The sequence below is a fragment of the Alosa alosa genome, chromosome 21 (assembly GCF_017589495.1).
Source record: "Alosa alosa isolate M-15738 ecotype Scorff River chromosome 21, AALO_Geno_1.1, whole genome shotgun sequence".
Classification (NCBI taxonomy): Eukaryota; Metazoa; Chordata; class Actinopteri; order Clupeiformes; family Clupeidae; genus Alosa; species Alosa alosa.
This window is the reverse complement of record NC_063209.1, coordinates 9237390-9254935: the sequence shown is the minus strand read 5'-3', so window position 1 is coordinate 9254935 and position 17546 is coordinate 9237390. Positions and strand designations below refer to the sequence as shown.

General features: G+C 42.1%; 2 protein-coding genes across 3 annotated transcripts; both read left to right on the top strand.

Moving 5' to 3' along the window:
- The first annotated feature begins 288 nt into the window (after nucleotides 1–288).
- Nucleotides 289–4433, top strand: LOC125286838 (arf-GAP with GTPase, ANK repeat and PH domain-containing protein 1-like). Its single transcript, XM_048232147.1, has 5 exons — nucleotides 289–357; nucleotides 2626–2754; nucleotides 2904–3045; nucleotides 4189–4323; nucleotides 4429–4433. Exons 1-5 carry the CDS (start codon nucleotides 289–291, stop codon nucleotides 4431–4433), a joined length of 480 nt encoding a protein of 159 aa, XP_048088104.1.
- Nucleotides 4434–8997: 4564 nt separating this feature from the next.
- Nucleotides 8998–14028, top strand: LOC125286663. 2 transcript variants are annotated; one of them, XM_048231884.1, is made up of 5 exons: nucleotides 8998–9569; nucleotides 10488–11069; nucleotides 11178–11321; nucleotides 12170–12425; nucleotides 13068–14028. In XM_048231884.1, the coding sequence occupies exons 1-5, from the start codon at nucleotides 9420–9422 to the stop codon at nucleotides 13325–13327; spliced, it is 1392 nt and encodes a 463-aa protein (XP_048087841.1). In that variant the 5' UTR covers nucleotides 8998–9419; the 3' UTR covers nucleotides 13328–14028. The 2 variants fall into 2 exon arrangements, with proteins under 2 accessions (XP_048087841.1, XP_048087842.1); XM_048231885.1 differs by lacking the exon at nucleotides 12170–12425.
- Nucleotides 14029–17546: the final 3518 nt, after the last annotated feature.

Sequence of the window (17546 nt, the reverse complement as noted above, 5' to 3'; positions counted from 1 at the left end):
ATTACAGTAACCATGTTAAACTTATAAGTAACAGCTATCGAAGAAGTATGCTATATTTTTATATTGCTCGTTCCAACTTTAAATAAAACTCATCAATTTGAGCGCTCAGATTGACGAGCTAATGCTGTGGTGCTAGCCTTGTACAAAAAGGAAAAGTCCCTGAAGCTAAACGATGTTAATGCTAGTGATGAAATTTTACCAAAAAGGTTCTGCGAAAATACAATCACATTAGATCAAATATGGTTTTGTCAATGGAGGTGACTATGTTGAGCCCAAATCACAGTAACGATGTCAAATGAGGCGCTGAAGCTTTTAAAACTGAAATGCCATGTGGAGGCAGACATCAAACACTGGCTGGTAAGCCGGTTGACTGTTTTTAAAGCAAAAGAACTTCAGCAGCCTGGATGGGCCTTAAAGCAGAACAAGTTGGGAGAACTGCTTTGTATGCTACACGTGTTATACTGTAATAACAAATGTTTAATGCACAGGAAGGAGTAAGTAACCACAAACGAAATAGCCCTCTGTCACAAATTGTGACAATCAAAATAAGCCTCCCTTGCACAGAGACCGTATCAAACATGCCACGGCTAACATGTATAAGGTAGGCCTACCTTGACGGTTACACAAAGTTGAATAGTCAAAGCATAGGCTAATTCAACATGTCTATCAGTCTTCCCTTTTGGACTCTTCTTTTTAATCCCACATCATGATGCGTGTTTTGAAAGAAACGGCTCCTTATAGCCATACCGTCACTTTACAAATGCCACGTTAGCAAGGCTCTTCTTTCCCTTCGACTAACTTCACCAGGCTACAGTGGTTGGCTAACGCAGGCCTACGGTGAATTTTGAAAATGTTTAATTGTAATTTAATTGGTGAAAAGCCGACTTAGTAGGACTTTTTCCTTCACCAGATTTTCATCTGACAACACAACTTCACGTTCATAGCACAGTTGTTTCCCTGTATGCGTTTTTATTATTATTGTTAATTATTATTATTATTATTATTATTGTTTGTAATTGGCTGAAAAAGACCTTATGGGTTGGGTACATGGATACATTTGCGGCTTCCGGGGAAACGGTGCATTCATTCATTGAAACCTTGCTATGGGATGGCAATGTTAGAATCCTGTTGTGTGTGGCCCTCCATTGTTTTCGAATCTTGTAGTGTGTGTGTGTGTGTTTCAAAGAGAAGTTTATCGGTTGAGATTATGTGTAATGCATTAAAAATAGTAAAATATCTTAAAATCCTGTAGTTTGAGATGGGTGTGCTGTCATCAGTGAGGCGGAAAATGAACATTTTAAAGAATATCTGGGATCATTCACTTCAACCAGAGCCTCTAGGGCTCTAACTTCAACATGCAATTTTAGAACCTTGAATTGTTGTGGAATGGAATCTTGGTTAGAATGTTCAAAAACTCAGAGCTTTAAGGATTCTATAATGCAGAATACGTCTGTCTCTCACTTTTGGCCTGATGTTTGGCAGAGCTCAGGATATGAGGAGTCAAATTTAATCTGGAGTGAATGGAAACGCAGGTGCATATTTGTTCAGAGTCATTGGAACTGCTGGTTTGTCACGTCAGGGACAGGGAAGCTCCCGGGGAAGCCTACAGTATGTGCAGCCTGGAGTAGCTCGCACGGCTGAGATCAGGGAGCAGGATCATCCTGCATCAGATGGGAGAGAAAGTGAAAGCCAAGTGCAAGGAGGGATCTTGCTACCCCTCTCTCTCTCTCTCCCTCTCTCTTAACTCCTCCTTGCTTCCCTTCCTTCCTTTCTTTCTTTTTTCCTCCCTCTCTCCATCTTCTTCCCTTTCTCCATCACTCTTATTTAATTCTCTTTTTTCATAATTGTTGTTTTTGTTTCATGAAATCTCTTTTTTTGTCTTGCTTTGCCTGCCATCCCTTCTCTCTGACCTTCAGCTCCTTGCTGCTCAAGCGGCTTAAGCCACAGTTAGTGATGATCAGGCTAAGACCCTCTCACTCGGTGACAGCCTCGCTCTGCCCTCTGCAGTGCTGCCAATCCTCTTAAAGTTGGTTAAATGAGATGGGCTTTACCCCTCTGATGCTCTGTCCCCTCTGCTTCTGCTCACACATGACGCAGAGAAAATCAGCGGCTGGCCGTGACATTAGGACGCCCCTGCTGCTCGCCGTCTGTGGGAGCCGCGGGAGTCCTCGCTCGAACGGCAAAGTGTTGGGTTGTTAGTTGGGTTGTGCCTCCCAGTCTCACGAAGCCTTGAGCATGCAGTTTGATTGTTAAATTTTCCCAGGTGTTTACATATTCATTGTTTTATTATTAAATAATTTGTTCAGTGTGTCAACAATCATATGGAAATGGGCAGTGAGCGGAACAAATTTAAAAGTCTCTTTCTCACACACACACACCACTTCACTCCCCTCCACTGTGAAGTTAACTATGACCTGTGGGGCAACATCTCTCCCTCTCTTGGTCACTGGTATACAGGACTGTACTGCTGACATACCAACTTCCATACAGCACAGCCACCCTTATGCACAGGTCTACCGTCCCCTACCATCGAAAGGAGCTCTCTCCCTGTCTCCATCTTAATCAGTCGTCCATTCATTAATCTCTCTAGAGTAGCTCTGCCCTACTGTGTCTGCTTGTGCGGAGGTTCATGGCACTCAGCTTATGCCCATGTGCTTATTTGTCTCAGGTGGCCGATTTAAGAAGGAGATAGTGGTGGATGGTCAAAGCTACTTACTCCTCATCAGAGATGAAGGAGGCCCCCCTGAGGCACAGGTGGGTATTACACTCATTGGTCCCTAACATTTATTTTTTACAGAGAAATATAAATGTGTATATTTGGTTTGATTGAGGGAACTGATCCCTCAGTTATCACCAGCTGTTTTATTTTTTGTCTTATTCTCTCTCTCTTTCTCTCTCTCCAGTTTGCTCTGTGGGTGGATGCTGTTATCTTTGTCTTCAGCCTGGAGGACGAGATCAGCTTCCAGACGGTGTACCACTACTACAGCCGAATGGCAAACTACCGGAACACCGCCGAGGTCCCTCTGGTCCTGGTCGGCACGCAAGGTAAGCACCTCTCCAAGGAGCTCTCCTCCAACCTCTCTTCTCTGATTCATGAACAGTCATAGAAGCTGTTCTGTTGATGTGCTGATCAGAAGCTCTTCCAGAAATCTCTCCTTAATTTGTGTAGTGCCCTGGGTAAGCGATACTGTGATTTATAACACGTAACACTTTTTGTCACATTCAGCAAATATCTCCTCACAATCCGCTAGCTTTCTATTCTCTAAAAAAATGGTCTTCCTACGCAACCTTGGCTCCATGAACTGGGAACAAGCCATCTGGGGGAAGCCTGTCCCCCAAACAAAAACAAAACACTGTGGAGTTTCTCTGGGAGCACTGCAGGCAGGAGTGAGCACCGTTTGGTCTTTGGTTCAAATGTAATGTCAGTTGCTTTGGATGAAAGTGTCTAAGAACATAAGAAACATAAACTTAATCATACACAAACGCAACGTCCTCCAGTATCGCCTACCCTACCTTTTAAAGCACAATATTGACTATTCCAACATCTTTCACCTCATTAATACTAAAATCAGAAGCCTACCCATCAACCTCTCCCTAACATTCTCCCTTTTTTCTATCATTTGCACAGTTGCTCGTCCATCTTGATTAGATTCTGGGGGCTGACTGCCATCTGCTGGTAGCATGGAGTTCTTGCCATCATTTCCTTATGCATGTTATCCTCAGTCTCAACACTGATTTTTCTCTTGTGGTTCACAATTATATAGTACGAGCAGTCATATATGAAGTAATTATATATAAAGAACAGTGAGAATATACATGTTTACATCAAGTCTGAAGATTTAGTTCTTGAGATTTGAACACAGTTGATATGTATTTGTGTTGCCACTCACTCACTGTCGCTTCACTGGCCTTCTAAATGAATAAAGCCAGAATGGGTTGAATGGATTTATGCACTGCAAATGAAGATAACCCCATTACATTTGTATGCCTATCTGCAGGACTTCCCCGCTGAAAAGGGCTACGAAATGCTTATAAGCAGTACATGTAGAGTATGGGGCCTTTTAAGTGATTGCTGATGAGCTGTTATGATTTCATTACCATTACAGCCGTTGTACATGTGGACACTATCAGTGTGTGCTGCCTGCTGTGGTTTAAACCAGCCGGTCTTATTGTCCCCCCTCCCTCCAGACGCCATCAGCTCGGCAAACCCCCGTGTGATTGAGGACACGCGTGCACGGAAGCTCTCCAACGACCTGAAGCGATGCACCTACCACGAGACCTGTGCTACCTACGGCCTGAACGTCGAGCGCGTCTTCCAGGACGGTAAGAGACCGAGAGGACCCATACTGACCTTAAAAGTGTTAGATATCTCATGGCATTGAGGTGTCTAGGATTGATACTTGTGTGTGCTCCGCTTAATTTAAACAGTTTGATAGGAAAGCTAACAGCCAGATCTGGTTGCCTGGTTGAAATAAACTAAGGAGCAGAATAATCATTCATGTCACTTATTCATACTTGTTACTTGATTTCAGGGACTGAAAACAGAATTATTTTTATTTTGGTTATTTCTGAGCAAAAACATTTTTTTTTCGTTCCTGTTCCGGTGTTCCAAGGCCTCTCCTCTAAATGGTAACCGGTTAGAACGTTGTTCCTTTAAAAATGACATTGCCTTTGCAAATTGATTTATGGTCGGTGGTTCTTTGTCCAACAGCCTTAAAGCTTAAAAATCAAAGCACATTAGACATCAAGGCTAAAAACACTGTGCCTGAATTCAGGCATGGGGGGAGATTTGAAAGTAAGCAATTAGCCTATATCAACTTTTAACAGGCATGTACCCCCTGAGACATTATGATCTTCCGGAGTACCCCCAACACCACCAATTGTTAACAAGTTTTTTTTAAATTGTTTTATTAATTTTTATTTTTATCAATTTTGTCGAGAATAGTGAATAGGATCATAAACATATGATACAAATCTCATCAATAGTCAACATATGATAGGCCTACAAATGTGCTGAATATAATGATTTTAAATAGATCTGCACCTAATCTCACACACAATCGTCTTGTTGAATGCAGTGATCTTATCTACTAGGTGCTTGTCTTTGCCTTGTAACTGGAGATTTAACTCATTGAGCTTTCCAAATATATCGCTAAGATAGGCCAGCTTCATCAAGAAATGTTCATTAATGAACGTGCTTGCAGATTCAAACATGCGCTCTTCCTCCAAGAAGAGGTGACTCGGAGCTCAAACACGCGACAGCACTTTACCTCGGGAAAGCCTTGCCTCGGTGTGAAACAGTACAGCCTTTTGGTCAGCTCCCATCTCCTCTCAAAGTGAGGAGAATAGACACGCTTTTAAGGGCCGGGTCTTGATGAAATTCACCACTCTCACAACCTCGTTCAAAATCTCATTCAGGTCGGGACTAACTAAGCTGCCTTGACACGAGCGCTTCCCTATGAATAAGACAGTGCGTCCATTGCGCATCTGGTGCTACCTGGGCCTAGGCTACAGATAACAAAATAAATTAAAAAAAACTCCTGTTTTTCACGTCAGTTCGCGCCCCACCTGACATGTCTCCGCGACCCACAGTTTGAGAAACGCTGTTTTACCCTCTCTGTCTCCACTCTCGAATATTTTGTTAATGCGGAGAAAATACGTTTTTAATGTGCAGTGCAAATGCGGAAGTTAGGTTACCAACGTGGGATAGAGAAAACGTTTGAAAAGGCATGATCTTTTTTCGCGTACCCCCTGAAATGAGTCCATGTACCCCAGTTTGACAACCGTGGGCCTATATAATATTAGATCTTCAAAAATGTCTGATATCCTAACTTCAGGCACAGAAAATGTCCTTGTTTTAAGCCCTATAATAGCCTAACCTATGTGTGGTGCTACCAACTGCATGACAGGCCTATAGATATTTCCCTAGTGTCCCTGGTAGCCTATGTTATTTCACACAATGTTTCAGTAATTTAGCTTGGAAAAGGCAGTTATATATCGTTCGATATAAAAATCGTGTTTATCAACTAGCCTTTTATACAGGGGAGACACTGATTCATAAAATCTGACTGAATTCATCCTATAAGGGGTCTGGGGAACACTGTGTGAGCAGGTGACTTTCCAAGCCTATGGACTTTTGAATAATATTCAAAGGAAGGTTAATCGGAACGATAAATGCAATTATTAACCGGTTAAACTAAAATTGAAAATGGTGTTTTTACTCCGCATGTGAAATTGGTTTTGTTTCAGTATAGGATTGCAGTATAGGATGTTTGAGAGAATCAGAACCGTAGAAATGTTCCTACAATGGATTTGGATCCTGAATGTTTTCTAGTTAGCTTTGTGAGTCACTTTGTGAATGAACCTCCAGACATAGCAGTGTTGAGTGCTTCTGTTGCTGTGGAGATGTAGTGTTCTATATTCCAGCTGCATCAGAGTAGAGCCGTTTGATGAACTCTAGTCCAGCCCTACAGAGACCACTGGCTCTTCACAGCAAGGTGACTTTGTGCTGAAAATTAGTCATTGGCTCTAATCACAGGTTAACTAGATGTACCGCAGAGCGGTACAAAATATGACCGCCGCCCAGTCCAGCACATTTTTTCCACAAAAAGAAATCACGCTGAAAGGCCTATATGATTCTAACTGTCTCACTAAATTGCATTATCCACACTCAATTCTCACTGGTATCTGCTAGACAACAAGTACCAAAACATGATTAGTTCATAGATTTCACATGTAAAATTAATTTTATACAACCCCACCTCCATCTTGCCTGTTTATAATTCTGAGAAATTCTTGATTGTTTGTGTTATGTTTATGTTATGTGTGTGTGTGTGTGTGTGTGTGTGCTTGTGCGCTTGTGTTTGTGCCTGTGACATTACTGTGAATGTATGTGTGTGTGTGTGTGTATCTGTTTGTGCACATGTGTGCACATGAAATGGGTTAACATGACCCCTGGAGGCAAACATAACGAAAAAAAATGGTCATCCTAGGCCCTACAGTTCTCAAGATATTCACAGAGAACTGTGTTCGCCCTACCCCTCCTTTCGGGGGTCCAGTCCAGCTGGGGGGCTACAGATCAAAACGAAAAATGACGGTTCCATGCTATCCATGTGGGGGTACATGCCCACCAAGTTTAGGTGTACCCGGTCTTTCAGTGTCCCGGGAATCCTTGTTGGTGTACGTCACTAAATGTACACATAAATTATTTTATTGTAAGGCCCCCCATGAACGAAAGTACACAAAACTTGGAATGCATTCGGAGGGTGTCATAATGATCCTACACTTTTAATTTCGTGCAGTTTTGACCTTGTCAGCCAGAGATATTGTGATGAAAACACCAAATGTTTTGCTTTTTAATTTTTAACTAGGTGGCGCTATACATGAAATAAGTGGTAATGGGATGGGTTGACATGCCCCTTAAGACCAACATACATAAAAAGATGGACCTCCTAGGCCCCACGGTTCTCGAGATATTCACAGAAAACTGTCTCCGGCCACCTACAGGCCAGTTGGTGTATAGTAACATAAATTAATTTATTGTGTGGCCCCCATGAACGGAATTCCACAAAACTTGGCGTGCATACAGAGGGTGTCATAATGATCATACACTTCAATTTCGTGCAGTTTTGACTATGTTAGGTCACAGATACCTTCAATTACAACACCTCATTTTTACTTTTTTGTGTTTAACTAGGTGGCGCTATACATGAAATGAGTGGTTATGGAATGGGTTGACATGGCCCCTTGAGATCAACATACAAAAAAAAATGGTCCTCCTAAACCCCACGGTTTTCGAGATATTCACAGAAAACTGTGTCTGCCCTACCTCCTTTTCGGGGTCCAGTCAAGCTGGGGGTTACAGATCAAAACGAAAAACGATGGTTCCATGCTATCCATGTGGGGTTACATGCCCACCAAGTTTCGTGTACCCCGGTCTTTCAGTGTCCTGGGACTCATTGACGGAAATTTGGGCATGCGAAAAAGAAAAAAAAGAAAAGAAAAAAAAATCTGACTAAACCTATATGACCGCCGTTTCGCTGCGCGGCGGTCATAATTACTGACTAAATGGCCCATCTCATCTCGCCACTCTCAGAGGAGCTGCTCAGACCTCTTCTCTTCCTCCCTCTCTCTCTCTCTGTCCTCTCTTCTTTCTCTCTTTCCTCTCTCCTCTTTTTTCTTTCTCTTTCTCTCTCACACACACACACACACACACACACAACCTATAGTCGTAGTGATCCACCCCTCTCTGCACCACACAACTCTTACTGTGCAAGCAGCACATCATGCCTGATATCTACTTACGTATACGTACTGTACTGTCTCTGTCATTGTCTCTGTCTTATACAGTCAGACTTTCCCATGTATTGACACACACACACACACACCACACACATCACCTTCTCTGTTTTAGATCTCACATCTCATTTCCCTGCAGTGACCCCCTGCCCACACACACCAGGGTGTCCGCGCGGTAGTAAAAGGTAACATAGTGAGTGAGAATCGAACGAAATTAAGGCCCTTGAAAGGTAGTAAAAGGTAACAAACGCAATTTGACTTGGTAGTATTTTTTTCTTCACCACGTCAATATATAATGAGTTTTCATTTTTTGCTTAATATTTGTGTCTACATGTTTTAACTTCATCTAGCCTAGTTTAAAGATATATACGGCGCTTACAGGACCTGAGTGTGTTGATTGCAATGACGTAGAAGTAACCTGTGTAGAGTTCCGTGGTTTATAGCCACGGAACTCTATCAGCGACGCCAAAATTTTCCGCCTTTTTGCCTAAATTGAGATTAGCCACTTGCTTCTATTTTCTACCAAATGTACAGTGTGAAATGGGGAAATGTAAGTTTTCGCAAACTTGGGTTGACAACCCGTCATTTAAAGACTGGCTTAAGCCCGTCATGGGGAATGACCGGGAAGGATTTTGCACTGTCTGCAAAAAAACTATAAATGTTACCTGGAACGGCATTACCGCTATCAAGTCACACAGTGGATCGAACATTCACCAGCAGCGGCTTCGCCTGAGGGGAGAGCAGCTCCCTATTTCGTTGTTTTGTGGTGCTAGCAGCACTACACAGATCGCGGCAAATTATGCCAATTTAAGGTCAGATGTCGTCGCACCACCTCAGCAGCAAACCAGTGCTACCAGCACCACCACGGCAGCGATAGCCAGACAGCAGACTTTACCGTTACAAACATCAGCCCTCAGGGCTGAGGTAATCTAGTGCCTGAACACCGCAGCCAACCATCATTCCTATAATTCGAATGAGGGCATTGGGGAATTGTTCCAAAACATGTTCACTGACTCCGATATAGCCAAAAGTTTTGCGTGTGGCAAGGATAAAACGGCATTGCTCCACATTTTAAGACGCTTCTTGTAAATAGCATCAATGATTCTGGGCCTTATGTTGTCATGTTTGACGAGTCTCTGAACCAGTCAGCAAAGAAGAAGCAAATGGATATTCACGTTCGGTTCTGGAAAGATGACCGCGTGACCTCTTCATATTTTGGGTCGCAGTTTCTTGGTCATGCAAGGGCTGAAGACTTGCTGCAAAGTATTAAAGTAAGTTGATATTTTCTTGTTTGTTCTTTCTTATTGTCGTTTATGTCATAGTTAGCCTAAGCTAGCCTTCAGCATGAACACTGTTTTCCAATGGTAGCCTATTATTTTGTGTGTGTAGTGCAGTGGTCCCTGGAGTGGTGGACTGCATCAGTGCTCAAAGTATTCTAAAAGTTTATCAATTAATTGTAAATAACTAACTAACTAACTTCTATTCAAGTCATATTTCTGGGACTTTCTGGGATAATTATTTCTATTTTTTATTCACTCGTTAAAATGTTCATAGAGTTCAGAAAGTTCTCATCAGGTGATTTCAGATGTTTTTGCCAGCATTTCATAAAACTCATATAGTTTGAGAACTTTAAATTATTTGCTGAATATTGCTTGTTCACAACTTGAGCTGTGTATGCAAAGACACAGAGTTCATATATTTTGAATAAAATACTTTTGGGACTCTGCTAATACTTTTGGGAATGCTAAAGTCTTTTTATTAGTATTTTACACTGATATGGCATGATGGCAACATAAACACAGTTAACAATGGTATTAAATTGCAGTAGCCTATGATGAAATGTAATGGAATATTTCAACTAAGGCTGTTGTTCACAGCACTAAGCTATTTATGGTTACTGATATACTCCGAGTCTCTGGCCCTCTCTTAGAGCCAGGCATAGTGAGCTGGCACTCGGAAGAAAATGTTTGGGGACCACTGGTGTAGTGTATGTCGGGGTGTGATTTTCAGATGAAGGATTTGGTATATTTCTGAAAGATGAATACTACAAATGAAAAAAATGATTGACAGATACTTACTGGGACTCTATTTATTGTCTATCTACTGTCTATTTAATGAAAAAACATTACCAAAAACATTACCAAGACATTATTTTTTAATAAACTTTGTTTTTTTGTGTCAATTCACAGGAATGTGTTGCACAACTCAACTCGAGACACCTGCTGTCTGTCCGTATGGATGGCCCAAATGTCAATTTCAAGTTGCTGAAGCTCCTTCAGAACGAACATTCAGAGCTTCATGGGGATGCACAACTCATCAGTGTTGGTAGTTGTGGCTTGCACACCCTCCACAATGCCATGAAGGCAGGATTCACAACATGGCAGGTAGACAAACTGTTGCGAGCGTTGCACCACATCTTCCACAATGTTCCTGCCCATAGAGAAGATTACACCGCCACCACAGGATCTTCTACCTTTCCCCGATCTTTTTGTGGCCACAGATGGGTTGAAAATGTCCCTGTGGCTGAGAGAGCTGTCGAGATTTGGCCCATGATTTCAACATATGTTGATGCAGTTCAGAAGAAAAAGGTGCCAAACCCCAACACAGCGTCATATGATACCATTTTGGCTGCCCAGGCTGATGATTTAATAATTCCAAAGCTCCAGTTCTTCTTGTCAGTTGCACGAAGCTTCAGCCCCATCCTGACCAAGTATCAGACCGACGAGCCTGTGCTGCCCTTTTTGGCTAAAGATCTGAAAGAACTCCTGATGGTAAGAACTGTATTTACTGTAGAGTTACTGTCCTCATTTGAATGTGACTAAACTGTATCAGTTGACAGATGTGGCTTGATTGCTAACAGTTTTTCTTGTACTTTTAAGGCTTTACTGCGCCGATTTGTTAAAAGGGAACTTTTGCAGGACCGAAGCTCACTGCAAATTATCACAATCCAGGTATCTGAGGAGAAGAACTGGGTCTCTCTTAAAAATGTGGACATCGGCCTGGGTGCTGAATCTGCCATCAAGGTAATTACTGTGCAGATCATTTCAATGTCATGCGTGAATTGTGCTGTCAGCATAAATAATGACTTACTTTGAACCGGTTGAAAATGAATGAGTAACAATGGGCATGATTTAACAACCTCTGTGGTAAGCAATATAGCTGTTGTAATTGTGTGGTTGGTAATGGTTACCTTCCAAACTTTAGTTGTCTTCACCACCAGGCCTTTGGTATTGTAGCTTAAACAGAGCCACATCCATGAGGATATATCAAACCTTTTTTTCACTCCAGTTAAATTGTTAGAATTTTTTTTAAATTTGTAACTTGTCATAGTTTCATTTCCAATCAGTGCTGTGAATGTACTATATATGCATCCTGAACTCATCCTGAACTATACTCACATATCCCATCACCCCCCACACACACACACCCTCCCAATACGCCACAGCCCCTGTCCCACCCCCACCCTCCTTACCCACACACACTCTTTCACACGCACATCTCCATCTCCTCTGTCTTTTCTATATCTTAACCCCCATCCCCCTCACACACAGCACCATCCAGCACTTCCACACACACAAACATGTCTCTCTCTCTCTCACACACACACACACACACACTATTCTACACTAATGCTTCACACTCATACACCATACACCAATCTAGGCTACTAGACTTGCATATCCCATGTATAAACGCTCCACCCCGTTTAAATTCCTTCCTGCATTACCACCCACCACCACCACCACCACCACCACCACGCACACACATAGCAGACAACCAACATCATTTCACCACATGTTTTACACAAGTATCTCTATGTATGTGACAAATAAATATCCTTGTATGAACATTAATGTTCTCTATTTGTTAGGCCCTTCAGAGCAAACCAGGAGGCAAGATAGGGGAGCTTTCTGTGCTAACCTTCAGGAAAGAATGTTTGCAGTGCCTTGTTAAGGTGGTCGGGAAATTGCAGGACAAATCCCCCCTAAAGTTTCCTATGGTTAGGCACATTGCATCCCTTGATCCCACCAGAATCCACCAAGAACCGGAGTGGTGCATCAAGCAAATGAAGAGTGTAGTGCAGACATTCCTTCAGGGAAAGAAATTGACAGGTGGCATTCCAGCTGGTAAGAAAATATATACAGTATGTGTAGGGACAGTAGTAATGAAAAGGTCATTCAAATGAAGGCCATGTTCTAAGGGTGTTCCACTTTGGTAATGGGCAGTTAAGGAGACTGAAATGTACTTAAATGTCATTAATGATTAAGGAGCTTCTCTCCTCCTGGCCCAACAGCAAACCAGCCTTATACATATGCGCACACACACACACACACACACACACACATACATCCTCACATACTCACTACCCCTCACCCCCATCCCACCCCCCATCCCAACACCACCTCATTCACACTCTTAGAGCTACCATCCGCACCCCCATCCCCCTTCTTTTCATTCCGGTCATCAATTTCATCCCTGATAATCATATCTGTGATAATCATATCTGTAATCATCCTGGACGCAAATCATCCTTAGCCTTTCTGTTATTAATGTTATGTTGTGTTATGTTTGTGGAAGCCAAGTCAATGTGATGTCTTGTTAAGTTACAGTATGTGTTTATGTAATGTACGTCTGTTTGTCGTATGTAGTATTCATGTGCATGTCGTAGTGTTGCATTTTCTGTAATGTCAATGATGTTTGCAAATAAAAAAAAAAATAAAAAAAAAAAAAAAATTTCATTAATGATTATATCTTTGTCAAAATTGTAGGTGATGTTATCATTCAGCAGTTTATATCCTTGACCTCAGTGGAAGGACGAGATGAACGTTTCCTGGCCTTTAAACCGTTGAAGGACTTGATGTGTTTCTTTACACAACTCTCAGCACGCCCTACCCTGACTTACTACGGTTTTGCAAGAGTCTCCTTCTTCTATCCCATGGCCAAGCCTCTGTTGAACGAGGATTTTCAATTAACAAAGAGGTGGAAACATGCAATCTCCAGGATCGAACGCTGGAATCACTTCGATTAGTCTGTGACCGGATCAGCAGTTGTGGGGGTGTTTTAAAAGTGCCTCTGACAAAGGAGCTCCTTGCCTCTGCCTCATCTGCAAGATCTCAGTATAGACTGTACCTGGAGAACGAAAGAAAAAAGAAGGAGAGTGCTGCACATGCTCTTCAGAGGAAGGCATTGGAGGAGGAGCTTTTGGACCTCAGAACCCAGCATGAGGTACTAAGCCGTGTTTGTGAGTCACTTGAAAATGACGCGGACAAGTTGGCCGAGCAGGCTGAGGGAAAGGCTGGGTCCAAAATGGCCGAACTCATAATCAAGTCCAACACACTTCGCAGAAGGCAAAAAGAAAAAAAAGAAGAGCTCCGCCAATTGGAAGAAAGAATTGAAGAGAAGTCCTCACAACTGAGACTTTTGTGACTGGGCCTCTCCCCTCTGTCTTAATCTCACAATTTCTCTCATTCTCTCCCTTCCTGTCCATTTATCTCTTGCTTTTCATCTCTTTTCTCCGTCTCTACATATGTGTCCATGTGTACTGCCATCTCAATTCCCACAGCCCCTCCTCTCCTCTTTTTCTCCCTCTCTTTCCCCTTTTTTCACTCTCTCCCTCGGTCTCTCTCAGTCTGCCAGTTATCATCTGATGAATAGAGGTTAAATTGTTACAACTTCTCTCTTAAAATTAGTTTTTGGGACATGTTGAAAGTGCCATTCATCAATGAATGAGTCCAGTGTAAGTTATTGTTACTTGTTACCCCTTGTGATGTGTTTCTTGTGATGAAATAAATCGCTGTTTTGGGATAGTAATTCACTGCTTAAGTCTGCATGTGTGAAAATGTGTATTTGTGGGTAAGTGTGTGTTATGTGACACACTTTTTATTATTCATCTTTATTAATGTTTATGGTTGTTAAGTGTCATTTGTTTTTAAGAAGTGGCAAGGTTATTCACCTTATTAGGGCTAAGGGCTATGGTTAGGATAACTCAAGGGCTAGGGTTAAGGTAAGGACAACTGAAACTGAAACATAATTGACTGACGATACTTAATGATCACAATTAAACATTAGTGTACCTAATATGTATGATGGGTGTAACAGTATCACACTTATACCTTATAGTTAGTAGTAAGTGGCGCTTTGCATACCCCTCCCCCAAAAAAAGGGCTGCTGCTTGATGTCGTGTTGGTAGTAAAAAATATTGTGAAGGTAGTAAAAAAGGTAGTAAATTCATCTCTATGATTCCTGCATATACCCTGGTCTGTCTGCCCTATATGTATATCCTCTGATTGTAGGCTAATGCTTATCTAGGCATCTAGGGAAAGTTCGCAAAGTATTCCACCAAGATGAATGGGTAGGGAGACGGGCGCAAAAAAATATGATTAAATTAAAGTTACTTTTCTCGCGAACCGTTTACCACAACAACTAACCTTTACAGAGCAGCAGTTCTGGCCATATCGGCTCTGGCTCACATTACAGCTTTAAATGCATTATCGCTTCACTACCCAACACGCGAACAAGAAAGAAAAGAAAAAAGAAACCAATGTGCTTATGTCGCGATTTCCGAGCCCAGAGAAAGACAGCTATGGTAACCTAACAATTAGGATTTGCTTTGGCTACACTGCTGTTTGATTGTCCCAAACTTTGTTTGTTGAGATGTCCATTCTCTTTGCCCTAGGCTATCATTTGTGCGCGAAGCATGTTTCAATTAAGACAGTACACAAGCTATTTGTATTGTTGTAATATTGAGCGATTTCATGAATAAATTATGCGCGACAGTACATTTATGCGGCCAAGGCAAGGGGCAACTCTTCTCTTCAATTTCCCTTCCAAATTACATTTTATTGTCTGAAGACATCTATCGCAAGAATTTAACATTCTAACAGCAACAGCAAAGCTAACCAAATGCAAGCTAACCAAAGCGCAGTCGGGTCTCCCGCCATGGTTTTTGAAATCACACACCTGCTGTAGGCCTATCTAAAAGCCCACGTACATATGGCCTACGACTATCACTCTACACGCCCCCTGTTGCACGTCACAATTTAATTTACTATAGCTGATCCTGCCTCCTGGCTCCCCAAAATGCCGCATCATGTGAACAGATCAGCAGGCCGGCAAATTTTCACCTCGCTTTCAGACACAAAAAGACGGCAAAAAGACGTCCCCTCTTCCCGGAAATTTAGCGTGATCTCTGTGTGAAAAGGCCTATAGATTGCTTGCCAAGCTGCCAACTCGTGACCAAGATTATTTAGATCATCTAATAGTAGCGTGGAAGTAATTGTATCATTAACAACAGTTCTTTACTAAAACAAACATGACACCGTATAACCTGAGTTATATGATTTCCCTGATTTACCAGCTCCTGGTCAGTACTTACATACACAAGCAACTCTTAACCTTCTGAGCAACTGTTAACCTTCTGTATCTCTCATTATGTTCTGATTAGTTCAGTCTCTCTCTGTGTAATTTCCGCCAGCAGGAGTTATGAGAGGGGTGAGCAGTTGGTCGATTTAATGGCTGTACTCACGGCTCTGGTGTTGCTGTGGAGGAGCAGAGAGTGTAGAGGCAGCTCAGCAGCCCTCCAGCAATCAGGATCCTGGTGAGGGTCATTCTACTGAGTAGAGTGCCATCGGATCTTTAATGACCACAGTGAGTGAGGACCTCGGTATCCATCCAACTTCCGGGCGTCGAATGTCTATGGGAAATAACATGGCATCTCGAAATATCATACCGGTAAAACATCTGTAGGTGGCGAAGTAGAAAAAAATGGTGGGCCGATTGGCCTACACAGTTCTGCCATCTAGTTTCCACTGCGTTTTTTGATTGTCGGTGCTGTTAAAGTAGAAATATATCAGTAAGAAGCACTAAGCTAACGCATGCTTCAGACGCCGCGACTCCCCCAGTCAAGGTTGCATAGCAACGGCAATGTTTCATAGTTTGTCTTCACCGAAATGGAGTTCGTGACACCAGAGCCTGTCTACAGAGGTGGCACTAACCGTGAAATCATCATGTTTGATAGGTTGTTAATACATTCTGAAAACGTTACTGTTCTGATCAAGGTCATGCAAAATAAAGCTATCGACTCAATACAATTCAGCCTCTGATTCCTAGTCTGCTTATCATTATCTGTTATTCATGGAAAAAAAACTCATCTCGTCATGTCTTTAGTGTCTTCGTCTGCAATTTTTTTCTTTTTCAAATATCTCAATAACAGCCAACAAACTTGCACAGTCAAACCAAAGTTAAGTCATGTTGAAAAGAGGCTGAACCTTGCAAATGATTTACATTTATAGACCACTGAAATCACGCATGAATCACACGTGGAAATGACCATCATGTTAGGTTGTGACTGGGTTGTGAGCAAGATCTAACGCCCTCCTAGATGGCAGAAGTGTGTAGGCCAATCGGCCCACCAGCTTTTTCTACTTTGTCACCTACAGAGTTTGACAGGTACGATCTTTCGAAACGCCACGTTATTTCCCATAGACATTTGCCGACCGGAAGTTGGATTGATACGGAAGTTACGGAGGCGGGACTTATTCTGGAGAGGTCTATGGAACGAAATGGCACTAGTTCCGGACTCCTAAATAAGCGTGTCAAAACATAAACTTTTCTCTGAATAAGCAATAATAACAAATAAATATAATTTTATATACTATTTTACAGTCATTGTTTGTGTGCGATGCCAATGAAACACTCTTTCGGACACGGAATGAATAATTTCATTTTGCCCCGTTAACCGAGCTAGCTAGCTAGCTAGCTAACGTTAGCACAGTAAACAGAAAGTGAATGGGAATGTTCGCTAGCTAGCTAGCAGCTAAGAACTTTGGTTAAACTTATATATTGTTGCAAACAAACCTGAAATAACATACGTTCAGCAACTTTGTGGTAGTCTACTAGTTCTAGCAAAAAGTATGTTTGGTTAGTTTATCAACCATCTCTGAGTCTAGAGCCTCTGAGAACAGGTGGCTGTACACCAGAGCTTTGAGGAGACAGTGACAGATCACTAACAAAGCTATTTTTGTCTTTATTTGTTTCGTTGGAAAATACAATTTCAATGTCGGAATGTTAGAGGGACACGTGGCTTGTAGAAAATGGGTTCAAAACTTACATCGCTGAATGTAAGGCTAAGGGATTGGTCATATTCCGAGAAAATGTTCATTTCTCCCATAGGAATACATAGACACTGGACCTCCCGCTAAACTCCTAAATGGGCGTGACCATAGACATAATATACATAGACGCCGCAT